This window comes from Hippopotamus amphibius, chromosome 9 (assembly GCF_030028045.1).
Source record: "Hippopotamus amphibius kiboko isolate mHipAmp2 chromosome 9, mHipAmp2.hap2, whole genome shotgun sequence".
NCBI lineage: Eukaryota > Metazoa > Chordata > Mammalia > Artiodactyla > Hippopotamidae > Hippopotamus > Hippopotamus amphibius.
This window is the reverse complement of record NC_080194.1, coordinates 47,478,446-47,506,414: the sequence shown is the minus strand read 5'-3', so window position 1 is coordinate 47,506,414 and position 27,969 is coordinate 47,478,446. Positions and strand designations below refer to the sequence as shown.

Sequence of the window (27,969 nt, the reverse complement as noted above, 5' to 3'; positions counted from 1 at the left end):
AAACATGTAGGAAAAAATTTGTTTCCCTTCACTATTTTCTTTTCTCACACTTCATTCATTCTTCAAAATTCTGCATTGTACTTCATGACCCCACCACTTTATGAAAGTACTCTTGCAGAAATATCAATGGTTACTTGGTTGCCAAGTGCAATAGACGTTTAAAATCTTTCAACTTATAAGACACCCCCAAGCTATATGACTTCACCTTTCTCCCAAAACATTTCCTCCCTTCATTTGAGGAATATATATCACACCTTGTGTCCTTTGGCACCTCTGAATAATCATTCAATTGCCCTCTTTTAACTGACTTTTCTTCTTTGGTCGTTTTAAAAGATAACTTTCAGTAAAGGATAAAATAATGACTCTCATACAGATATAAAAATGAACATATTTTAAAGATCTACTTATTTGTGATGGAATCAGATATGTTGTAACTGGTTTGAAAGAGAGTTTTTAAAAAGGCACATTTATAGACCAAGAATATGGAAATGAGTATGTAAATGGTTGGCAGGACTATTTTGTTTCCCTGGGGTAGGAGGGGAGATAATTGAACCTCTACCAGAAAAGAGAATGTGTATGTCTATCAGAGACCTACAACTTATGAAGTGTTGTAAAATGGCTCAAAGTCAATGAAAGGTTAGAATTAACTAATTCCTGGAAGGCTGTGCAGAGAAGACATAATATGGTATTGAAACTTACTTGTTTTCCCTACAGTCTCCCATTAATGTTATTTCTCTAAATTCTGATCTTTTTTTCTTCTCATTCTACACAATCCCAATTCCATACTGAATTTATACACAAATAGCCCTGATTTGTTTTTTAGAAGCATTTAGGAACTAGTTTGATGATCCTTCAAATTACGTTAATTTTAATTACAGTAAATACTTCTTGATCATGGTGTATTATCCTTTAAATGTACTGGTGAATTTGGTTTGCTAGTACTTTGTTAAGGATTTTTTCATTTATGTTCATTAGGGATATCGGTAGTTTTCTCTTCTTGTAGTGTTTTTGCCTGGCTTTGGTAATAGGGTAATGCTGTCTGCACATAATGAGTTTAAAAGTGTTCCCTCCTTTATTCTTTGGTAGAATTTGAGAAGGATTGGTATTCTTTAAATGTTTGGTAGAATTCACCAGTGAAGTCATCTATTCCTGGACTTTTCTTTGTTAGGAGGCTTTTGATTACAGATTCAATCTTCTTACTAGTAATTGGTCTGTTTTGGATTTTCTATTTCTTTCTGATTCAGTTTCGTTAAGTTGTATGCGTTTAAGAATTCATTAATTTCTTCTAGGTTGTTTAATCTGCTGGCATAAAGTCATTCATAGTAGCCTTTTATGATCCTTTGTATTTCTGTGGTATCAGTTGTAACATCTCTTTCACATATAATGTTGCATATTAGAGACATCTGTCTTTTTCTCAATTAATCTAGCTGAAGATTTGTCTATCTGTTAAACTTTTCCAAAACCCAGCTCTACCTTTATTGATAATTTCTATTGTCTTTTTTCTCTCTATTTCATTTATTTACATTCAGAACTTTGATATTTTCTTCTTTCTATTAACTTTAGCTTAATTTGTTCTTCTCTGTTTAGTTCCTTAGATTGCTTATTTGAGATCTTTCTTGTTTCTTAATGTAGGTGTTTATGACTATAAAATTACCTCTTAGAGCTGCTTTTGATGCATCCCATAAGTTTTGATATGTTGTATTTTCATTTTCATCTGTATCAAGATTTTTTATTGTTTTTTGATTTGTTCTTTGACCATTGGTAGCACTGTGTTTAATCTCCACATTTGTGAATAATATTCTTCTTGTAATTGATTTCTATTTTCACACCACCATGGTCAGAAAAAAAAAAACAAAAAACATGATTTTAATCTTCTTAAATTTATTAAGGAATGTTTTATGGCCTAACATATGATCTACCTTGGAGAATGTTCCACTTGCACTTGAGAAGAATATGTATCCCAGTGCTGTTGATTGGAATATTCTGTACATATCTGTTAGGTTCATCTGATCTAGTGCAGAGTTTAAGTCCAGTGTTTCTTTATTGATTTCCTGTCTGGATAATCTATCCATTGTTGAAAGTGGGATATTGAAGTCCCTACTATATTTTCCCTTTATATCAGGTATTATTTGTTTTATGTATTTAAGTGCTTCTAAGTTGAATTCATAAATATTTACAAATGTTATATTTTCTTTATAAAAGAGCATATGCTCTTGCACTTAGAAAAATCACTATTTTGCATTTGCAACTTAGAGCGGTGTAATTCCATTTTTTTTAAGATGTGCATATACTTCTGCTTCTCTGTATTCTACAATGCTGTGCAAATTTATACACATATCAAAAGGAAACTACTTGATTCTTTTGAATTATCTGTATACTTAATAACTTCTGTTAATGTAGTGATGTACAGATGGAAGCCATTAGCCCTACAAATTGATTTATATAAGCATTATTTACTTATCTGTGTATTTATTTAATTGAAGTATAGTTAATTTACAGTATTATATTAGCTTCAGGAGTACACCATAGTGATTCAGTATTTTTACAGGTTATACTCTATTCAAAATTATTGCACGACAATGGCTATAATTCCCTATGCTGTATAATGTATCCTTGTTGCTTATGTATTTTATACACAGTAGTCTGTATCTCTTAATTCCATATCCTTGTCTTGCCCCTCCATCTTCCCTCACCCCTGTGGTATCCACTGATGTGTTTTCTATATCTGTGAGTCAGTTTCTGTTTTGTAATATACATTTAAATATTTTATTCTTTAGATTCCACATATAAGTTATAATGTACAGAATTAGTCTTTCTCTGGCTCACATTTCCCTAAGCAAAATGCTCTCTAGGTCTATCTGCATTTTCACAAATGGCAAAATTTCATTTTTTAATGGGTGAGTAATATTGTATTATATATGTGTCTCACATTCTTTATCCATTCATCTTTTGAAGGACATGAGTTGTTTCCATATCTTGGTTACTCTAAATAATAGTGCTATGAATGGTAGGGTGCATGCATCTATTTGAGTTAGTGTTTTCATTTTTTTCAGATATAAACCTGAGAGTGAAATTCCTGGGCCATATGGTGGTTCTATTTTTAGTTTTTTGAGGAACCTCAATACTATATTCCATGGTGGCTGCACCATTTTAGATTCTCACCAACAGTGTACAAGCATTGCCTTTTCTCCACATCCTTGCCAATATTTGTTATTTGTAGACACTTTGATGATAGCCATTCTGACATGGGTGAGGTGATGTCTCATAGTGGTTTTGATTTGCATTTCTCTAATAATTAGCAATGTTTAGCATCTTTTTATATGCCTGTTAGCCATCTGTATGTCTTATTTGGAAAGATGTCTATTCAGGTCTTCTGCCCACTTTTAATCAGGTTTTTTTGTTTTTTGCTTTTATTGTTTTTTTATATTGAGTTGTATGAGATGTTTATATATTTTGAATATTAACCTCTTATTTGACATATCATTTGCAAATATCTTCTCCCATTCCATTAGTTGTCTTTTCATTTTGTCAGTGGTGTCTTTGGCTGCTTTGCTATGCAAAGTTTAGTTAGGTCTTGTTTGTTGATTTTTGCTTTTATTTCTTTTGCCTTAGAACACTGATCCAAAAAAACTCTTGCTACTACTTATGTCAAAGAGTGTTCTGCCTGTTTTCTTCTAACAGTTTTATGGCTTCTAGTCTTACCCTTAAGTCTTTAATGAATTCACTCTACTTATAATTTAAGCAGAAACACACAGCTGTATTGTTGTCCAAGATTGTGAATGACACTTATATGTAGGAGAATAGATTTTATGAATGGACATTAGGGCTTCACATTTTCTTAATGTAGAGTTTAAGTGCAGAAAATCTGTCATAATAGACTGGGAAAACATGCACCAAAAATCATTTGTAACTCATGTAATTAGAGGAATTTCTTTCACTTTGAGAAGGATTTCTATTGCGTGAATCTTATAAAAATGCTATAAAATATGGTTTGAAATATTAAACATGAAATTTATAAATGAGTAATTTTTAATGCCTTTGATTTAGAAATGGAAATGCATCAGTCACTGTTCAGTTACTTTTATGTATTTATTGCAAACACAAATTTTGATCTAGAAAGTCTCCAACTCTGCTGCTCACTGGTTTCCAGACCTGTCTCTTTTATCCCACTTCAAAGAATACTATTTTGGTGTTATAAATCCCTCCCTCTTCATATATTTTCTCCTGCTTTTGGAAATCAAAGCCAAGAAACCCTGCCACAAACTTCTTAAGTATGTATAAAACAAGGTGTCTGCCTACTTGCAAGAATGGAGAAATGGGAGAAAAAAGTAAGAAAAACATTAGCTCAAAAATTCTTTCCATGCTCTCAAAGAAAAATTTTGGGACTGTTTCCATATCTACAAAGTAAGCTACTAATTTTAATTAATCTGCATCAGAAACTAGCCCCTCTTCTGCACAAAAAAAAAATTGAGTTAGTCAACTAATTTGACTTTTTCAGATATGAATATCATTTAGCCAGACAAAACTGATATGGATGTAAATATGGACTTTATATTACATTAGATTAAGATGGTATATTTTATTTCTGTTTGAATGTACATACTCATAGTTCCTTTTTTGTATGATAAACTGTTCATGTATTCAATCAAAATATTTTAAAGTTTTCAGTAAACTTCAATTATCAATCTAGGGGAAATAAAAATGTTACATCTCAATTTTCATACTCCCTTAATGCTGCATCTATACTTCTTTTTATGTCTTATATTTTCTTCTGCTTAATTAATCCAGTGATTACTTGTCTTATTGACCTTATTTACTTTGTGTCAGGCTCTAGAGACAACATTTAAATCGCAATTCAAACGTTTTCCAGTTATGTGACATGGAAAATTTTCCTTATACTTTCTAAACCTCTATCTTTTCATTTAAAACTGAGATTATAAAAGCTTTCTTGCAGTATGAGAATACGGCATTCTATGAAAATAGGAAATGCACATAAATCTGTTGGCATATCTCCTGGGACATAGTTTGTGCTCAGTAAATACAGGATGAATGTAGCATTTTCTTCTTTTTTGCATATATCTATATATCTAGAAACATATACACAAACATCTATTTTAGCTCATCTCTGATCAAAAAAAGAATAGCTATTTTTAATTAAATGGTGTGTACTAAATATTAATGATTAAGATATCTTTAAATCGGGAATTTAAAAAAATTCATGCTAATCAAGAGTCTGGTGCCATCTGATTTGAAAAACTATCTTGGGTCCAGTGCAAGACAGTTACAGCATACTTTAAAGATGCTGAGGTTTCTTTAAATGTGAAGTATTCATATAACTTTTAAATATGTTCCATAGAGTAATTTGTATAGCTGACATTTTAAAAAAAGATAATGCTACCTACCTCAATATATTAATTAAACTTCTCTTTATCTATAATATTCCAATATAATTTGCTTTTAAAGTAGTCATTTTTGGTCCAAAGGATTATGTTCAATCTGCATAGATTCAGTCAGGGTTTTGATTTGTTCTTCTACCTTCCTTATCACCCTTACCATAGAAAGTATTGGATGATCTTCTCTAGAAGGACATTTATGTTTTATCTTTCTTGTATATAGCTATAGTACTTATATTCCAGGCATTCTCCATGTTACTACAAAAATATTTCATGGCTCATTTATTTTTTCACTAATATTGTGGTGCCGCATAGTATATATACACTTTTAGGCTAATGTAGGTTGAGTCACCTGGAAAACACACTCTGATATGAAGATCAGTGCAGGAAATTTGCTGGGGAATATTCTTTAGAAACAAGATATGTGAGGGACAATAAAAAAGAGCATTGGGCTGAGAGAGAAAGTGAAATACAATGTAATTTCAACTGAGGCCTTGGCTAATCTCATGAGGAACACATTCATGCTAGGATGAAATTTTAGGGACATATATTATAATGGGACTATACGTTTGTTTACCTCACCCCAACTAACAATTAAATGTGGGCCATACCATAAGAGGGGACATGCTCTTGGTGTCAGCTGTTCTCTTCATCCTAGGCTAATTCATGAGAATGGGCTAGGTAAAGTACCCTCAGCAGCCAGCACTCCTTGCATCTGGGAAAGAGAGTGTCTCCATCATGGAGGGGGATCTGAATAATGCAAAACAGTGTTTCGTTGAGCCAATCAGATACACTTGATTTGTAGATAAGGTTACTCTGTCTAGGACCAGCTCCTTTAGAATTCTAAATTGTCTCTTTTCATGGAGACACTTACATGAAGTGGGAGGAAGTTTAGCCCCAGGTCCTGCACTGCTCCAAGGGCTACAACTGATATTTCATAGTTCTTTTCTTATCTACTTTCTATCTTCCCTTCACATTTAAATAGAATCTCTTCTAGTTTTGGAGAATTATCTGGTGATGTGACCAGGACCCACATCATTAAGGTGTCCAATATCCTGTTCACTAATACCTTTCTAAGGCTCTGACTGCTGTAATTTGTCACCTAAATTAAAGAGGAGAATAACAAGACATGCCCAAATTGACCCTCTGAATGCCAAGGGTACTTTCCCTGTTCTCTTCCATCAATGCATAGCATGAGCCCTGTTTTATGACAATCAAGATCATTTACTCATACTTGGAAAATGACTCCATTCTTCGCTTGTTAGTCCCTTGGCACAAGGAGCACAAAATGACTAAGCATTAGACATAGCCAAAAGTTAATGAGATTCTTCTTTGGTATTCTGGGAAATCATCTGTCCTCTGGAAACTTCTGAAACCAAGAATCTTCAAGCTGTACAAAGAGAAGCACAAACTCTCCTATTGAGTCATTAGGAATATTGGGAAGTGGAGCCACTCCTGTGCTACTCAGAATTCCAGGACTCATGGGTCTTACCTATTAGGGACATAGCACCACAAAATGAATACTGATTTAGAGTGTAACGTACATCTGAAGATTGTTGTGCCATTTTAACAGAGTATAATAACCAAACTGGCACCTCTGCTGCACTTCTAAAAGGACCTTTCATCATTCTCTCAGATTGACAGTCTTTACATATTGCAGTATGTATTAGAACTGGTAGATTTTTATGATCACATGCCCATCCTCACATTTCCTTTGCTGTAAAGTGAGTTCCTTGGTTGATGTAATATTGTGTGAAAATCATATGTAGATGGAGCTACATATGACCTTGGATAGTGTACTTGTTTAGGTCCTGTGGATAGGAAAAAAATGTAAAATTAACCAAGAATATATATTTATTCCAATCATGATGACTCACTGAAATTTCCAGAATAGAAGAAATTCAATGTAATCGACATTCCAACAAGTGCCTTGCTGTTATACTCTGTGAATAGTGCTGTATCAAGGGCTCAACATTGGTCTCTATTCTGGACAGGCTAGACATTTGACAGTGGCAGTGGCCTTAGGTATGTCAACCTTTGAGATACTTGATAAACATTTTTTGATTGATAATTTACTAGGCATGCTTTAAAAATCAGGGGATCTAGCTTTGACTGAACTGACACAAAGTCAAATTGTTCTGATAAGAAAATCCAGGAAGAATATTAAATACCTAAAGAAAGAAACGACCAAATCTACAAGATAGAATAATCAAGAAACATCTAGTGGTAATGTTTGGAGTGAAATGCTTTGTGATGTGTAAAATAAACCTTTCCTCTGTCTCTTTTAAAAGATAAAAAATTATTAATGCATTTCCTCCACACTAATATTTATGGTATACATTTTCTTGGGTAATGCCAAGAAGGGCTTTTTTCTTGCTTCAAGGCTAGCTTTAAGCAAAAATATTGTTGCCACAACAGAGAGTGAATTTTACTATACTTATATATAAAACAGTGAAAAGCACTATCTCATAGTCACATTGTTGAGAAGCATTTAATAACTGAATTTTATTTGCTGAGAAAGGAGATACCACTTTTTCTTGGTTTTTTCATCTGCAGTGCATAGCTGAATACCTCAAATATGTAAGGTTTCCACTTAATTGTTAGTGAATAAATCAATATATTTGTAGTTTTTACACTGTCTAGTTTCACATATATACACATATGAATATTTTATTTCATTGTATATGTTAGAAAAAGTAAAATATACTTCATTTAGTTGTTACTAATGTATTCTTCTGTTTGACAAACATATATTGGAATCTACATTATGTTTTAAGCATTATACTAATAACCAGGGGCAGACAATGTCTTCCTTGTATTTTATTTAACAGAGAGATATACCATTAAACAATAACTAAAATACAGAATGATAAATGTTATGAAAGAGGACATACAGATGTTGGTACCCAAAATTCCTAATAGGTAAATTAGGAAAATCAAAAAAGTATTTACTAGATTGATATTAAGGCCAAAGTGATGATTAAAAGTTATCTATCCAAACAAAGAGGAAGCAGAGGTACACACTAAATGATCCCGTGAAGAGGTGTGGTGCATGCCTAAGGGAAAGTAAAAACAATGAAGGGATAAGGGGATTGGTTGTTACTGTATCTTAGAGTAAAATATAAAGAGTACCTAGAGACTAGGAAAGGCAGGGCTTGACTATGATAGACCAAGTCTGGTAGATTTTATCCTAAGAATAGTGGGAAAATACTGGAGAACTTAAAGCAGGAAAAATGTCATAGGGCAAGGAGTCCAGTAAGGAGATATGAAAAATTATTTTTGTGAAAGGCAATATTGGGCTTAATAAAATTTTTGGTAATAGAAATGGAGTTAATGGGCAGCTTTGAGAGACATAGGATTTAGAAGTTGATTTAGTGTGGATAGAGAGAAAAAAGAAGACAAGAAGGGCTCTTTATTTCTGGCTTTGCTACTGTTAACATTAACTTCAACAGAGAAATTAAATATAGCAGGTTGGGTGTTGAACTGCACCCTGCAGGGTGCAAGCCCTGTACTCCCCCCGCTTCAAGACTGAAGAAGGAACCCAGATCCACAACAGAGACATCAATAGTTTAATGGATAGGAGGGTCTTATGTGTCTGAAGCAAAGTCATGGAGCAACACCCCACTGTGTGGGCATGACATGGTGGCAGTCTTTGCTCGCAGGGGGAGGGGCAGGTTACCAGTTGAAGGGAGAATTGATATCAGGTTGGCTTATCAGTTACTAGGGAAACAGAGTGGCATGGCCCTCGCTGCCTCTTTGATAAGCTATCCTGGTGGAGATGTTCTGATCTAAAGATTAGAACAATCACTAGCTGGGGTGGGGGCAAATACGTAGGAAGGTTAGTCATGTGAATACTGTATAGGTGAAGCAGACACTGGTCGAGCAGTGTATGTACAGAGAGCAAGTGAACAGTTATATCTGACCATACACTAGGTAATCAAGGATAAGATGATATCACATTTGAACTTGCTTTTTTGCAATACATCCACTGGACAGTTTGAATGAAGGGTTGGATTTATGGGTCTAGACCTCAGGAAATACAGATTTTAAAGCCATGTCTGTATACATGGCAGTTGAATCCATACAAGCAAGTAAGATATTCTACATATAAAACAAGTAAGTCTATAAATAAGCAACTGAGAATACCAAATATAAAGTGAGTTATGAAAGAGGAGCCTGCCTTTGGAAAAATTATGAGAGAAGTGCCACTGAATCCAAAGAATATAGGAGGTTAAAATAAACCATAACATTTGTTGAATAGAAGTCAAATAATTAAATGTTTTATTTGGATTTAAGAATAATTGGTGACCCTAGCAAGTGCATTTTCTGTGAATTAGTTGTGAAGGAAGTCAGATAGCAGTAGCTTTAGAAATGAGGAGACATTAGAAAATTAAGAATCCAAATTGAAACTAGCAATTGAATGATGCTATTAGAAAGGAGTTTGAGATTTTTAAGCTGGAAGAAATATGACCATAGTCAGAAGTTGTCAGCAGAAAAAAGGAAGCTGTGGTTACACATGATATCTAGGCAGGGGCCATGTGGCTATAAGTAGAAAATAAGGATAAGTGGAAGGTTAGCATTTTATGATCAAAAACTCCTATCACTTTCCACCATCTCCAAAACAAGTCACATCATTCATCCTCTCTCATTCTTTGTGTCCTTATTTATGGTTGTAGGAGTATTATTCCTATTATTCCCTTATTATTGACCAGACATCATACCTTGGAGAGAAATAAAATCTTATCATATAAAACAATGAAGAAATCACACATTTACCTAACAGTCTTTTAAGCATAAAAATACAACTAACTGTTCCTATAATGGCACTTCATTCATTAAATAAACATGAATTGTCTACTAAGTGTGACACGCTGCAGATATAGAAAGGAATATAATATTTTTAGAAACAAAACAAGAGGTTCCAGTCCAAGATGGTGACAAAGGAGGATCATGAACTCACTTCCTCCCACACACACACTGAATTTATAGCTATACACTGACCAACTCCTTCTGAAAGAAATCCAGAAATTAACCAAGAAATTCCTGTGTAACAAGTAAAGGAGGAAATAACCCCATCACCCACATAACCCACAGTACCCACATCAAAACAGGTAGGAAAGGCCAAGACACACTCTTGCCATAAACCCACCCCTGGCACAGTGAAATACAATCTGCAGGGAACTCAGCCCTTCTAGATTCTCCCCGAGGATCAAAGGATTTGGATCCAATATATAGCACCCCAACACCCACCTGAGGGACAACCCTCAGAACACCTAGTTCTGAGAGTCAATGGGGCTTGCCATGAGATGCACAAGACTATAGCAGACAAAGAAGCAATTCTTTTTTTTCATTTAATTAATTTTAATTGGAGTATAGTTGATTTACAATGTTGTGTTAGTTTCTGCTCTACAGTAAAGTGAATCAGTTATACATATACATATCCACTCTTTTTTTAGTTTCTATTCCCATATAGGTCATTATAGAGTATTGAGTAGAGTTCTCTGTGCTATACAGTAGGTTCTTATTAGCTAGCTATTATATATATATTAAGGTAGTGTGTACATGCCAATCCCAATTTCCCAATTTATCCCTCCCTCTCTTTCCCCTTGGTAACCATAAGTTTGTTTTCTAAGCTGTGACTCTATTTCTGTTTTGTAAATAAGTTAATTTGTACCTGATTTTTAGATTCCACATATGAGAGATATCATATATTTGTCTTTCTGTGCCTGACTTACTTCACTCAATATGACAATCTCCATGACTATCCATGTTGCTGCAAATTACATTATTTCATTCTTTTTTATGGCTGAGTAATAGTCCATTGTATACATGTACCACATCTTCTTTATCCATTCTTCTACTAATGGACATTTTTAGGTTGCTTCCATGTCCTGTCTATTGTAAATATTGCTACAATGAATATTGGGGTAAATATATCTTCTTGAACTATGATTTATTCTGATATATGCCCAGGAGTGGGATTGCTGGATCATATGGTAGCTCTATTTTTAGTTTTTGAAGGTATCTCGACACTGTTCTCTATAGTGGCTGCAACAATTTACATTCCCACCAACAGTGTAGGTTTCTCTTTTCTCCATGCCCTCTCTAACACTTACTGATTGTAGATTTTTTGATGATGGCCATTCTGACTGGTGTGAGGTGATATATCATTGAGGTTTGATTTTCAGTCCTCTGATAATTAATGATGTTGAGCATATTTTCAGGGGCCTCTTGGCCATCTGTATGTCTTCTTTGGAGAAATGTATATTTAGATCTTCTGCACATTTTTGAATGGGTTGCTTATTTTTTGGTATTTAACTTCATGAGCTGTTTGTATATTTTGGAGACTAATCCCTAGTTGGTTGCTACATTTGCAAATATGTTCTCCCATTCTGTGGGCTGCCTTTTTGTTTTCTTTATGTGCAAAAGCTTTTAAGTTTAATTAGATCCTATTTGTTTATTTTTGTTTTTATTTTCATTACTCTAGGAGGTGGATCAAAAATGTTCTTGCTCTGATTTATGTCAGAGACTGTTCTATGTTTTCCTCTAAGAGTTTTATGCTATCCAGTCTTACTTTCAGGTCTTTAATCCATTATGATTGTATTTTCATGTATGGCATTAAGGAGTGTTCTACTTTCATTGTTTTACATGTAGCTGTCTAGTTTTCCCAGCACCATTTATTGAAGAGACTGCCTTTTCTCAATTGTACATTCTTGCCCCCTTTGTCATAGATTAGGTGACCATAGGTGCATGAGTTTACCTCTGGACTTTCTATCCTGTTCCATTGATCTATATTTCTGTTTTTGTGCCAGTACCATACTTCTTGATTACTGCAGATTTGTAGTATAGCCTGAAGTCAGAGAACCTGATTCTTCCAGCTCCGTTTTTCTTTCTCAGGATTACTTTGGCTACTCAGGGTCATTTGTGTTTCCATACATATTGTTAAATTTTTGTTCTAATTCTGTGGAAAGTACTGTTGGTAATTTGATAGGGATTGCATTGAGTCTGTAGATTGCTTTGGGTAGTATAGTCCTTTTGACAGTATTGATTCTTCCTATCCAAGAGTATCTCCATCTGTTTTTGTAATCTTTGATTTCTTTCATTAGTGTCTTATAGTTTTCTGAGTACAGGTCTTTTGCCTACTTAGGTAAGTCTATTCCTAGGTATTTTATTCATTTTGATGCTATGGTAAATGTGATTGTTTCCTCAATTTCTCCTTCTAACATTTTATTAGTGTATAGAAATGCAAGAGATTTCTGTGTATTAATTTTGTTTCCTGCAACTTTACCAAATTTATTGATGAGCTCTAGTAGCTTTCTGGTAGCATCTTTAGAATTTTTTAATGTACAATATTTCATTTGCAAACAGTGATAATTTTACTTCTTCTTTTACAATTTAGGTTCCTTTTATTTCTTTTTCTTCTCTGATTGCTGTGGCTAGGGCTTTTAAAACTATGTTGAATAAAAGTGGTAAGGGTGGACATCTTTGTCTTGTTCCTGATCTTAGAGGAAATGCTTTCAGTTTTTTACTGTCAAGAACAAAGAAGCAATTCTTAACAAGTTACCTCCCAGGGCTCAACACTGGGAGACCTGACAGAAACTCTAATCTCTCAGTCTTTCTTTGAAAAAGGCCTATTTGCATGCTTTAAAAGCTGCTGCCTGTGAGTAAAGATTTTAATTTAGCATGCATCTAGAGTATGACTGCGATGCTTTCCTGAGACCCAGGAGGCTCATCAGTGCAGTCTCCATGTTCTCCCTCTGGCCCACTCCAGGTACCTAGAGTCTCCCTGGAAGGAACTTGTACACAGGTCTGGTTCTCCAACTTTTGTAGTAGCCACCCAGGGGATGCACCTCTTTATTGACTGGTTCCAGTAGCCAGAGGGGCTTCCATTCCCTGGCCCTGCAGAACTGTAGCAAAGAAAGAAATTTTTCCTTACCTGTTATCCTTCAGGGCTCAATGCAGATAGTCTTTCCCTGAAAAAGGCCTATTTGCATACTTTCAAACCTACTTCCTGAGCATCTGTCTTACAATCTAGGTGCTGAGATCATCCCCCTTGGGACACTGACTGGTCTTGGCTCAACTCAAATACTGGGAATTGCTAAACAAAGATTGTAGCTTGGACAATCACAAAGGATTAATAGCTTGGGCTGAGCTGAATGATAAGGTTCATCTCCTACACGAGACCACTCTTGCAAGACTGAGAGAGGTAGTTTTATATCTAATGTGTAGAAACAAACATAGAGAGTCAAGGAAACTGTAGAAACAAAGAAATACATTTCAAACAAAGGATCATGAAAAAACTCCAGAAACAGATCTTAAAGAAATGGCCATAATTGATTTACCTGATAAAGAATTCAAAGGATAAAAGTACTAAAAATATCCATAACTATAATAATTTGTTAATTGATTCATAAGATGAAAATATGTAAATTGTGACATCAAAAACATAAAATGGGGGGGAGAGTAAAAACATAGAGCTTTAGTATTCATTCCAAGTCAAGTTGATATCAGCTTAAAATAGACTGGTATAAATATGAGATGTTTTATGTAAGCCTCATGTTACCCACAAAGCAAAAAATCTACAGTTGATACAGAAAAGATAAAGAGAAAGGAATCTAAGCATACCACTACAGGAAATTATCAAATTACAAAGTAAAATAGTGTGGGAAGTAGAAAAGAACACTGAAGTTACAAAACAGCTGGTAAACTATTAACAAAATAGCAATATTTTGTTATTTATATAATAGCAAAGGCCATATGTATCAATAATTACTTTAAATGTAAATGAACTAAATTCTCCAATCAAAAGATATACAGTCACTGAATGGATAAAAAACAAGACTGCTTGCAAGAGACTAATTTCACTTTAAGGATATACACAGATTAAAGCAAAGCATTTTTAAAAAGATATTTCATGTAAATGGAAAGCAAAATAAAGCAAGAGGAGTTATAAACAACCAAACAAAAAAGACTTTAAGCAAGGCTATAATGAGAGTCAAAGAAGATCATTATATAATGATAAAGGGATCAATCTAACAAGAGTTTATAACATGTATAAGTATACATGCAGCCAACATAGGAGAACCTAAATATATAAAACAAATATTAACAGACCTGAAGGGAGAAATAGATGCAATACAATAATAGTAGGAGACTTCATTATACCACTTTCAACAATGAATAGTTCATCCAGACAGAAAATCAATAAGGAAATATTAAACTTAAACTACACTTTAGACCATATACACTTAACAGATTTTATAGAATATTTCATCCAACAGAAGCAAAATATACATTCTTCAACTTTTTCTCCTTTCTTAAGATTTCTTTGGCTATTTAAGATTCTTTGTGGTTCCATATGAATTATAGGGGTTAATATCCAAATATAAAAAGAACTCATTCAATCAATAGCAAAAGAAAAATTATTGAAAATGGGCAGAGAAACTGAATTGCATTCCCATTGTTGGTGGGAATGCAAACTGACTATGGAAAACAGTATGGAGTTTCCTCAAACAGTTAAAAATGGAATTGCCATATGATTCAACAATGCCATTTCTGGATATATATCTGAAGGAAATGAAATCACTATGTCAAAAAGATATCTGCATCCCTATGTACATTGCAGAATTATTTACAATAGTCAAGACATGGAAAAAACCTAAGTGTCCATTGACAGATGAATGAATAAAGAACACATGGTATATATGAAATATTATTCAGCCATAAGCAGAAGGAAATCTTGCCATTTGTGGCATCTATGAACCTTGAGGACATTAAGCTAAGTGAAATAGACAGAGAAAGACAAATAACTTATGATATCACTTATATGTGAAATCTTTAAAATAAAAGTCAATCTCATAGAAACAGAATGCTGAAAAGTGGTTGTTAGAGGCTGGAGTGTGGAGGAAACAAGGAAAAGGGTACAAACTTTAGCTATAAGAAGGAGGTATAGGAAACATGTAAAATATGGTAACTATAGTTAATAACACTGTATTGTATAATTGAAAGTGGATAAACGAGTAGAACTTAAATATTATAGAAAAAGAAGATAAACATATGAGGTGAAGGAGGTTTTAATTAACTGGATGGGGGAACCCTTTCACAATGCTTATGTATATCAAATTGCCATGATGTACATTTTAAATATAATTTTGTCAATTGTATCTAAATAATCCTGAAATTAAAAATAAAACAAATAATATAACAAAAACAAAAACAAAACCCTGCCTTATATTCCTGACATAGAACCCTTACTTATAATTCATTTTTATATTAAAGTTAATGTAGCTTCATATATATTTTATATACAGATAAATTTCATTAAATTCCAAGTTAAATGATGAGGTATATCATTTCTTGTTCTCTCCCTCTTCCCTCCATGTCTAATACAATATCAAATAGTTCTCTGAATGAATGAAATTAATATTAAAATGGCCCATTTAGTTACTACAAAATTTTCTTCTGCAAAAATATTGCTGACTAAATGATTAAAGATTTTACCAGTATGAGCTATTGAATTGCCCTTGAATTTGAGGTAGCCATATTGTCTGGCTGTGTGTTATGTAAATGAGGCTAGCCCAACTTGATAAAATAAAGAGAGAAGCCCAGAAATTTTCTAAGGGAGAACACAGTAATCTTTATCAATGCCCTATCTTTAACCAGTTTGTTTCAACTCTTTTGGACTTAAAAGTATTTAGACTATTCTTGGAAATTTCGAGGTGAATTCTTTATCATGTAACATGACTTCATCATGTCAGCTTACAAGTTTACCTTCATCTGTATCACTTCTCATTTAATTCTCCATCAAATTAGAGAAAAGATAATAGAGATTATTACCATTTTCTCTCAATGTTACTTTAATTCACAGAAAACAACATTGTAAAGATAATTGGATCTGTTAAAATAAAAATGAAAGTACTACCTAAAGTAAATATCTTCTCACTAATAAAAATGTGCTGTTCTCATACAACTCCAAAGAAAAACAAACACTCTAATAAAAAAAAAATGAGCATATGACTTGAATAGATGTTTTTCCAAAGAAGATACAAATAGCTAACAGATGTTTTAAAATGTATTCAATATTACTCACAATCAGGGAAATGCAAATCACAACCATAAGGAGATATCACTTCATACCTATCAGGATTACTATTATCAAAAAAGATTAAAGATAACATGTTGTTGAGGGTATGGAGAAAAAAGAATCCTTGTACAGTGTTGGTGGAAATGAAAATTAGTAGAGCCATTATGGAACCTAGTGCAGAGGTTCCTCAAAAATTAAATAGAACTGTCATATGATCTAGCAATTCCTCTTCTAGGCATATACCCAAAAGAAATGAAATCAGTACCTGGAAGAGGTATCTGTGCTCTCATGTCCATTTCAGCTTTATTCACAATAGCCAGGACATGGAAACAACAACCTAAGTGCTGACAGATGGATGAATAAATAAATTATCAAATAAATTCAACCTTAAAAAAGAAGATCTTTACATTTGCAACAACATGGATGAAAATGGAGGACATTATGCTGAGTGAAATAAGCGACACACAGAAAGAGAAATACTGCATGATATCATTTATGCATGGAATCTTAAAAAATTTGAATGTGTAGAAGCAGAGAATAGAATACTGGTTACCAAGGATGAGGAAGTAGGGGAAATGGGGAGATATTAGTCAAAAAGTACAAAATTGCAGTTATGTAGGAGTCTAGGGATCTAATGCACAGCATGACAACTATAGTTAATAATACTATAACACATATTGAAAATTGCTAAGAGTAGATTTCAGGTGCTCTCACCACATTCAAAAAATTGTAAATATGTAACAAGATGGATATGTTATTTAGCTTGAATGTAGTAATTATTTTACTACTTATATGTATATTAAAATACTATGTTGTATACCTTAAAACATACATTTAAAAAATGAATAAAATGTATTGTGATTTTATTTTCAAGTCTATGTTGTAAGTTCACACTTAAAATAAAAATTATTATTATTATTTTTTATTTTATTAAAGTGAAATCCAGTACCACAAATAACCTTTACATGATTCTTACTAACTGGCATAAAAGAGTCATTGATATGCAAAATCTGTCACTGTTGAATTTGCAGAATCTGTAAAGCCTAGAAAGTAGTTTAGTTATAGTATTATGTATTTGAAAGTGTAATTTTAGTTTAATATATTTTTGTTACACAAATTTGAAGTACAAAGGAAAAAGGAATAATAACCAAATAATAAGGCTCCCAACACAGCAAGCAAGTTGGAAATCTGCCAGTTAGCAACGATTGCAGAATCAGCACTTACTTTACACTTTAAATAAATGCCTCTTTAAGGAAACTACAATTTAAATATTTCTCATAAAAACAGAAAACAACACTGTCTCAATAGAAAAAACACTGATAGGCAGCTGAGGTAATTGCTGTGTTCAAATTATCTTATCTATTTTTACATTAAAAAACATATGCTCTACTTTCTTAGTCCCATCTCCAGAGATGGAAAAAATATATATATTTATATATATATTGCATTTAAGGTTGAAGCCATGCTCACCTACTTTGACAATAGTAAATATACTTAATGTCTCATATTGGGAAAGAGTAGAATAAATCCACATTAACAATAGTTTGTAACATAATTAATGCTATCATATTCTCTACCAACATTTTTACAAAAAAGGACAAGATATTTGTAGTTTAACATTTTGTATATTGTAAGGATGCAAAAATAGATATATTTTAAATAGTACTTTATTCCTCAGCTATTAGTATTTTATTTCTTATTATACTTGGTTCATTTAATAATTTATCAAATATATATGGGAGATACAGCTTTCTGGTTTTTGGGGTTTTATACTTTTTAATTTGAAATAATTATAGAGTTATAGAAAGTAATAAAAATTTGAGCACAGTGTAGACATCAGTGAAAATAGCATAGTAGGGAACTCCAAAATTCTGTCTCCCCAATAAAAGCCACTGATATTACTCAACTGACACAAACTGTCAGAATCAACTTTTTGGAATTTTGAATACTACTCAAAAGCTTACAGTAAACTGAGGAAAGTTTAATCAGGAAAAAAAAAAAAACCTCCTGTATAGCACAGGGAACTCCTCTCAATGCTCTGAATGACTCATCTAAAAAAGTGGATATATGTGTATGTATAACTGACTCTGTTAGTTTCTGACAGCCAAAACTAACACAACATTGTAAATCAACTGTACTCCACTAAAAATACTTAAAAGAAATAAATAATAGATAGATAAATTTAAGTAAATAAATAAATAATTAATTAGAGAATGAACTTATGGTTACTAGGGGGAAAGTGGGGGGAGGGATAGTTAGGGAATTTGGGATTGGCAATGTACACACTGCTACACTTAAAACAGGTAGACAAGGACCTACTGTGTAGCACAGGGAACTCTGCTCAATATTATGTAACAATGTAAATGGGAAAAGCATTTGAAACAGAATAGATCCACATATATTTTAAATAAATAAATAAATAAATAACATTATTGCACCAAAAAAATGATTTCATCCTTTTAGTCAACAAGTTCATCAAATCATCTACATCTCTACCAACCTACTGTTCTTTCCCTCCTACTAAAAAGAAAAACATTCTTCCTCTGATCTAAGGGTGATATCCTTACTTATGCTCTGAGTCCCATTCCCTCTCACACACAGGAACTTTACTCAAGCATTTATTCAGCCCTGTTTTCTACAGCATCAATTTCTCCCTCTATCTCTTCTGTGTTATTCCCATTGGCATTTTAGCATCATAATAATTTATCTTTTAAATACACCTTCCCTTGACTCTGTTTCCTCTCCATCTATTGTTCCATTTCTCTGCTCCACTTCTCAGCACAAGTCCTTAAAGGCATTGTCTATTTTCACTCTTTTCATTTCTTCAACTCTGATATTTTCTTGTATGCAAAAAATGGCTAATTTTTTCACCACTTAAGCAAAATATTCATTATTAAAGTTACCACTGACTATTTGTTGCTTTCTTAGCATTTAACATGGATGAACACATCTTTTTTGAAAAATGCTCTCTAGGCTTCTGTGATCCTGCATTTTCCAGCCATTCTTTTTAATCTGTCTGTCTTCATTGCTGGCTTTTCCTCTTCTGCCAAACCTCCAAAAGTGGGATTATTCTATATTGGAGTCTCCGTTATTCTCTATCAACATATCTCCCTAAGTGTCCTCTTCTAGGTGGTCCCATCATCTTAAATACTATCTAAATGTTGATGAATTTATTCCCATCCCTGATTCCTCTGTGAATTCCTTAGTTGTACTTCATCTGTTTATTCAACATTTTCTCTCGGATGTAACACTTTTTAAACTAAACATACAAAGATGGACTTCTGATATCATCTTCTTCTACAAATCTGTTTCTCCTAAGTTTTCTCTCAACCACAAGTTTTCTTTGTTTCAGTAATTATCTTTCACCCAGCTGCCAAGCCCCAAACCGAGAATGATTCTTGACTCCTTCATCTCTTTCATTAGCCCACATCCAATCTATCTGTAGTTTCTGTTGACTCTATCTCCAAAATGGATCCCAAATAAAACCACTTGTTATCATTTCTATTACCACAACCCCAGCCTAAAATATATTATCTCAACTGAAACACTCAAATTGCTTACAAGTAAATTTTCTGATTCTATACTTATCACTCCTTTGCTCAAAAACTTCTAAAAGCTTTCTATTGCAATTAAAATCCAAACTCTTTCCCATTCTTTAAAAGCCCAAATGGTATGGCAGTCCCAGTTTGACTCTTTAACAGATGTTCCACCCATATTCACCCTCATTTCCTACCTTCCAGCCAGACCAGCCTTTTCTATTACTCTTTTACATGGCAAGACCATTCCTGACCATTGTTCTTGTTTCCTCTTTCCTTAGAATGATTTTACCTTAAAGTTTGGCACAATTCCCTCCCTATTGTTCAGATATATACTGAAATACCACATCAAAAGAGTTCTCATAACTGTTCACCCTGACCCATGTGCACTCCTCCCATCAACAACAGTATCTCTTTTTATGGCCTAATCCTCTTTTCTCATGCACATTTTCTGAAATTATATTGTTTATTTTTTGCATGTTTATTATATATCTACTCTCACTATACTGTATGAAAGTAGGAACTTTACCTTGCTTACTGCTATAAACACATTAACTAAAAGAGCATACAGTAGATTTGCAATTAATATATGAATATATCATGCATGGCAGCTAGAACAATGAATAAAGATTACAAAGTTTTTATTCCTTTGTAAGTTTCTCCATAACTTTTGAAAATATAGTACTCGGAAGATAATACTATCACCACCCTGCTTCTGTATGCTATGGTTCTTTAATGTGGCCCAATAATTCATCAGTTTCTTTGGTGACCACATAGTATGTGTGACTCATAGTATGTTTTTTTAATGTGATTTTTTTAACTACATCCTTATTCTGTTTTGTGCAATTGGTAGTTGTCTATATCTTTGATGTTTTATGAATCCTTTTAAAGATGTTATCAATCCCACTTAAAAATGCAAGTCTCAGAAAGGTTGGTTATACCAGATAATACGATTAATCAATGGCATTGATGGCCTCAGTGTTACAGATTTCTTGGGTTTTACCTCAGTTCTTTTTCTACTGCACTATAGGAGCTTTCTTTGTATGTCTTTGCTTAATATTGTCATTATGTGTCCATGCTATTATCTATCATAGTTAGAACAGATACCTGGGGCAATCTAGAATTCTTCTCAGTTTCATAAATCTTCACTTTCAACTTCTATATTCTTAGGAGAATTGAATATCAGGGATGTAAATGCTAACCTTAATTTAAAGGGATTTTTTTAGGGGCAGAGGAGAGAAATAAGCCAGATTTTATGAGCCTCAGTTCAGTGGTCTTTCCACTATAACGTAGGGACACTGTACCACTATCTTACTCCAAGTAATGAATGAAGTTTCCCATGAGCCACTGGGTTTGGTGGCAGTTACCTGTTGGAGGGAGAGCCAGTGTCTGGGCTGATTCAACTTTTTCCTCGTCTCCACTTTTTTCACTTTCATCTTCAGATTCTGAAGTGGAATGAACAAAAAGTTAAGGATCAATGCTCTATTCTGAAGGTTATTTCCAAAGATGAAAACTGACTGAGAGCATAGGATTTCTAGATTTTTAAGGAAATACCTTCTGACAGCACTAAAGGTCTAAGAATTTTCACTTGTGAGATTTGGAGGCAGTTACCTGTCGAAGAAGATGATTCAGTGCTCTCAGATTCATCACTCTCATTTTCAGGATGAGATCCTGAAATAACATGAAAATAAAATTTGTTAGCAGAACTAAGTTTATAGAATCTATACACTTCAAACCATTTCCCTTGTACTGACAAGGAAATGAGTATGTTCAGCATGGGACTGACTACTCTATAAAGCATGGAGATTTGGCCCATTCTCTAAGGTCCAGGTTTGTTTTAGAAGACTACAACTTTCTGCCAAGTGAAAGAGGCGGACTTTCTCTGAAACAAAAAAGAACTCATTATCTTCCTCTTATGTAGTTCAAGGAATATTCATATTCTTTAATCAAGGTTTTTCTTCAATAGCATCTTTCATTATGAGGAAGAAAAATATATCATTATACAAAAGTTAGTCTTTAAACAATAACAAAATAGTCCCAGAGGGTGTTCCTCATATATAATTTTACTCTGAATTAGAGGTCAGCAAACTGTGGCTCACAGTCCAAATTCAGCCTGACACCTGTTTTTGTAACTGAAGTTTTATTGGAACACATACACACTTATTTTGTACCTATTTTCTATTGCTGATTCCATACTACAACATCAGACTTGAGTAACTGTTACAGAAACCATATGGTCCAAAAAGCTTAAAATATTTACTCTCTGGCTCATCAAAGAAAATGTGTGCCAACACATGCTCTAGAGAGAAAGACACATCTATGTTCCTCTAACCTTCAATTTCCCTATGTCTTCCTTTAACAAGGAGAAATCCAGGTTCTCAGAAATTTGTCCCTTGGGCTAATTAGTCCACAGCTAAGAAGAAGATGGTGGATTTTGTTCTATTGATCATTCTATATCTGGGAATGACTCTAAAAGCCACAATGTATGGCCAGAGTGTATTAGCACAGATTAGCTAAAGACTATTATTTAATTTAAATCAGCACCAGCACCATTTATTCTTTAATGAGTATTTACTCAGCACATAATCTGTGTCAGGTGCCATTTCCATGACTTGGACTATATTCATAAACAGAGCAAAGATTCATGCCTCATTGAGCATATATTTTAGAAGGGAAATTATGATATAATGAATAAATGAATGTTATCAAATGATTGAAAGTGACACTTGCTAAAGAAAAAATGAAAATGTGCAGCAGTGTAGAGTCCCTGGGGGTGCTGGAACAGGGGCTGGGATAGATCAGGATATTTTGTGGTATTAAATAAGATAGGCAAAGAAGGTGCTAGAAATGTGAATAGCATATTCTCCACTTGCTAAAAGAAATAAGACAAAACAACGCATAAGGATAGTAGATAAAGAACAAGTTACTAGCCCTTTACTGAGATACTCACTTAAACTGAGTTGTTTCTTGGGGTTGAAGAAATGGTCCTTAAATATTTTGCCTGCTATTTGCGTTTTCTCAGTGAGATCATCAACCAGGTCTCCAGTCCTGTTCACAATGTGGTTCACTTCTTTCCCTAATCTTTGTAACTCACCCCTATTTAACACATTATTTTCCATCAAATCATCAAAAATGCCATCAAGCACGTTCCTGGCCATCAACTTCACCATGTTGACCGGATCATCTTTCAGTGGTCTCTTCTCTGTGAGAACGATAGGATTTTAGATATGGAGAGGAGCTTAGATACCTGATTCTAGGCTAGTGGTTCTCAAATTTTAAAAAGAATCTCCTGAAACAGCTTGAGAAGCAGAGCTTCTTGCACTCCATTCCCAGAAATTATTATTTGATAGATCAAGGTGGAGCTGATGAATTTACATTTCCAGCAATTTCTGAGGTGGTGCCAAAGCTGCTAGTCTGAGGACCACACTTAGACTAACACCTGTGGATGTTCAATCCTCTAATTTTTTTTTTTCAATGGGGAAACTGAGGTCCAGAAAAGTGAAGCAACTTCACTGTAAGTCAGTGAGACCTGGCTGACTCAGTTTAGTCTTTGTATCACCCATGATGCCTTCACTTCCTGTCATTGTTATCAAAACCTAATTTAAAAATACATTATATTCAATATGTATAGCAGTAAAATGTAAACATATTACACCTGTAAAAGAAGGTATTTTTGTTTCCATGGACAGGGAGCAGAAACTGTATCTGGTTTGCTCATTGTTATAAACTAAAATTCACACAGAGAACAGAAATATGGAGGAAACTCAATTTATTCTGCATCTTTACTGTGACAAGATAGCACTGTGACAAGATAGCACTTGGGTGAGAATTCTGGGTCAGTATAAGTCCAAAGAAAAGCCTAAAATCAACAAAAAAGGTTTAAGAACATAGGTCCAGATTTTCTACATTTTCCTTTTTTTCCAAGAAGCTGTAACATATTATCTAAAATACTTTGTTAGCATTACTGTGCCCCAAGCTTCCATCCCTACAGTCTCAGAGTAAAATAGTTGTGTCTGGTGCATGCTCCCTTCATGGCTCCTTCTCCTCTCACCCATTCCTTCTTCCTGAGCTGTTACTCCCCCCAAACACAGCCATAAGCAACAGAAAAACTGGAACAACTCACCAGCCATTGCTGCTCCAGCTCTCTGGGTAGGAAAAGCAGTGAAAATGAAAGCAGCCTTCTTTCTTTGCTTTCAGTGGGCCAAAGTGTTGCTATTACCTAAAAAGGAAACTGTAGCTTCTCAGATTCTCTTGTTCTTTGCCAGAATACAATGTGACTCTTCACCTGATATGTAGCTTCTCTCCTTTAGAAAACAGGAAGGGATTGCTGTCTTTTCTCCTTACTGTAGCAAAGTCACCAGAATGAAATACATAAACACACACACACACACACACACACACACACACACACACAGAGGCACAAACATAAGTTTCTATGTTCTGTTTTCCAGTCTATTTTTAACATAGCTAACAAGTCAAATTGACTCTTATTTGTCTCTGTGCCACCCCTTAGCTACTAAATGGTAGGGGTGCCTTACTTGACAGATGTCTGCTCAACCCTGGAATTGAAGTATGAACTTGGAAGCTTTGAGGGGATGGGGAGCAAGAAACTGCCTGAGAACTGCCATACATTTTTAAAAGCCCAGAAGAAGGATCTCTTTACTTCTCTCATCTGCTATTTTGTCAGTTCTGGGTACTGTTTATCCATGAAATTCATGTGTATATTTTTATTTGTTAAATGCACAAGGGAATCTTAAAAATTTCTTAAAATAATAGATAGAAATTTGCCATGAAAATGAAACAGAAAATTTTGTGAAATGGAGTAAGATTCTTTAATTTCACCCTACAAACATAAAACAAAATAAACATGTAATACAATTGTATCTTTAGCTTACATCTTTGTGAATTTTTTTCTATGCTTTTAGAAAACACATATTACAATACTGATTTTATTGATGGCCAAAATAATTGGCCTCCTTGTATCCATGACCTTTGCTCTGACTACAGACTGGCCTTGTAACTTGGTTTTGGCCAACATGATGCAATAGAGGGATATTGCGTAGTTCTGAGCCCAGATCTTCAGAAGCATTGTGCACTTCGCCCTCTTGAACACTTGAACCTCCATGTGAATAAGCCTGGCCTAGATTACTAGAGAATAAGAGACATCACGTGGAGGAAAGCCCAGTTGTCTCAGCCAAGGTTATGTTAGACCAGCTTTAAACTTCCCAAAGCCAGATGCTTTCCAAAAACGTAGGAGGTCCCAACAATGTCAGTATAGATGCTTACCTTATGTGCAGGTGAGCTCAGACATATGACTAATTCCAGAGAAAAGAACCACCCCGTTAACTGGTCAACTTGTGAACAATAGTAAATGCTTATTGTTTTAAGCCACTGAATTTTGGGGTAATTTGTTACTCAACAATAGATAACTGACAAACATATTTATCTATAACTTCTTTCTCATATTATCAATAATTTACTTTTTAACAGTTTGACAATGGGTGACAAACCTTTGAAAAAGTCAACACAACACACTGAAAACTATCTCATTGTTGATGACTATACAGTATCAAAGTGTTGATAGATTATAATGTTAAATGGTTTGTCAAATTAATGCATACTTAAGGCAACTAATCCAGTAGTAAAGTGTTTAATAAAAACCATGTTCTCCAATACATTTCTCCCCATCTCTGATCTTATAGCCTACATGCCACTTCCCAAAATGATTTCTATTTTTATTTTCTGGTGATATTCCTCAGAATTCCCAAAAATGTGCCTATTTTACCCCTCTATTTTCCTATATATATCAAATACAAACAATGTCATTGATTACTTCATGAAAAATGAGATGCAGTTCACTTACACTGCCTCATTTATATCTTATTCTACCTAATATTTGATGATATCACAATTTTAAATATTAAATAATATATTTAACCCTCTTTTCCTCTTCCATCAGTGTTGTTCAGTAGCTCAGTTCTCTTCTATGTAAGTTGAAGATAATTGTCCTTATACAATTTCCTCCATTTTTTCCTCACCTCCAATTATACCAACATTTTTAACCTATATTTTTATTTTACATTGTCAACTTAATAAGATTTTCATTCACTTGTGTATCCACAACCAAGTCTTCTGTCCTTTGTCTGTTATAATAATGAACCAATGAAAAGTATTTATATTATTTTTGGCTATGTATATATTGCAGTCTGTCTGGAAAAGTGATACATTGGACTACATTTCCTTCTCTTTGGGCCCAATATCCCAAATAATTTTATCCCAAAGAATATTTCTAGTCTCAAGATCTACTAATTCACAATTACCTAGTCTACTATACTCGGCTTTCCTTCCTGTACTTCTATCTAAGGCTAAGCCATCACTTTTCTTCATTCTATTTACTCACACTCACCTACTCAAGGACATTGTTTAATAACAGTCCCATTGCTCTTTTACATCATTGATTTTTCCATTTAGTCATATCACTACTATAACTATAAAAACACATTATGATATCCCATGTTAAAAAAAAAATCCTTCTCTTGATCTCATTTCTCCATAACTCAGTCTACCTTTCCTGTCTCCAAATGTTCTTTATTCTGTCTGGAACCAGCTCCAATCACCCTTTTGCCTCTAGCCCCCTACCAAAATGACTCTTATTAATGTAACCAGTGACTTCCACATTGTCAGATTAAATGTTTAATTCCCAATAGCTTTTTTGACCTATAGAAGCATTTTACAGTGATATTTGCACGTCTTCCTAAACACTTCATTTATTTGCCTTCCAAATAACAACCCTATCTTGAGTCTCCTGCTACTTCATTGGCTGCTTCTTCTAGTAACCCTTGCCACTTAATTCATATCTTTGGTCTCTGCTCTGTTTTTCCTTACTTATTTAGCAGCCTTATCCAGTATTTTGGTTTTCAATACTGTTTATATATAGAAGGCACTCACAATTTTAACATTCAGCCTATGCCTGTTCCCTGAATAATATATTCATATAGCCAGTGCCAACAAGCATCTATTTGAATGCCTAGTTGACATCTCAATCTTGACATTTCAACCCCCAACTCCCATCTGCCTCTGCTGAGAATGTTTTCCTTTTTATTTTTACAGTTATTCAAACCAATTTCATTGTTCCAGTTATTTAGAGTAAAACGTTTAATCCTTTTTTTCTTTCTCAAAACTTTATCCAATCTGTTGTCTTTACCTTCAAAACATGAATTTTGCTCATGACCCACACTTCTATTCTTAGCTATTCTTACTATCTTACCTTCCAAACAAACAGTATAAACAATCTGTCAAGTTCAAGAAAATATTCTGTTAGGTTTTCTTTGGGATTCTGTTGGGTTTATAGATTAAGTTAGGTAGAAAATTGAAAATTTTACATTTATTTATCTTATTAATGCAGGTGATCTATCCCTCATTCTTAAGTCTTTTTTAAAAAAATTTATTTATTGTATTTATTTATTGGCTGTGTTGGGTTTTCATTGCTGCATGCAGGCTTTCTCTAGTTGCAGAAAGCGGGGGCTACTCTTTGCTGTGGCTCACGGGCTTCTCATGCAGTGGCTTCTCATAGTGGAGCTCTGGCTCTAGGTGCATGGGCTCAGTAGTTGTGGTGCACATGCTTAGTTGCTCCACGGCATGTGGGATCTTCCTGGACCAGGGCTCGAACGCATGTCCCCTGCATTGGCAGGTGGATTCTTAACCACTGTGTCACCAGGCAAGTCCAAGTCTTCTTTTATATTACTCAATATTTTTAAAAAATATTTTTCCTCATATACTTTGCAACTATTTGAGAGTTTTCTTTAGGTATCTTATATTTGTTGCTTTTGCAAAGAGAGGCTTTAAAAAAGCAAAAAGTAACGTACTTCCTAATTGGTTGTCTTTTGAATATAAGAATGTTGTTAAATGTTGTAATTGACTCAGTTCTTGCAAATGGGACTATATTATTAATTCTAAG

At 33.9% G+C, this 27,969-nt stretch overlaps 1 protein-coding gene across 13 annotated transcripts in view; it reads right to left on the bottom strand.

The window, feature by feature from the left end:
• The window catches only part of LOC130860693 (caspase-12-like), a 100,984-nt gene extending 76,675 nt beyond the window's left edge, over positions 1-24,309 (bottom strand). For 12 of the 13 annotated variants that reach the window (XR_009055505.1, XR_009055507.1, XR_009055506.1 and 9 more), the window contains exons 1-4: positions 24,136-24,309; positions 22,963-23,214; positions 21,624-21,683; positions 21,380-21,457 (exon numbers count right to left, since the gene is read on the bottom strand). Coding sequence is in view for 5 of the 13 variants with exons in the window: in XM_057749242.1 (XP_057605225.1) it covers positions 21,380-21,457; positions 21,624-21,683; positions 22,963-23,214; positions 24,136-24,142 (397 nt within the window). In the remaining 8 variants the exon portion in view is untranslated. Of the gene's footprint in view, positions 1-16,707; positions 16,821-21,379; positions 21,458-21,623; positions 21,684-22,962; positions 23,215-24,135 lie in introns of those variants that run through there. The other variant, XM_057749246.1, reaches the window with a different exon arrangement.
• Positions 24,310-27,969: the final 3,660 nt, after the last annotated feature.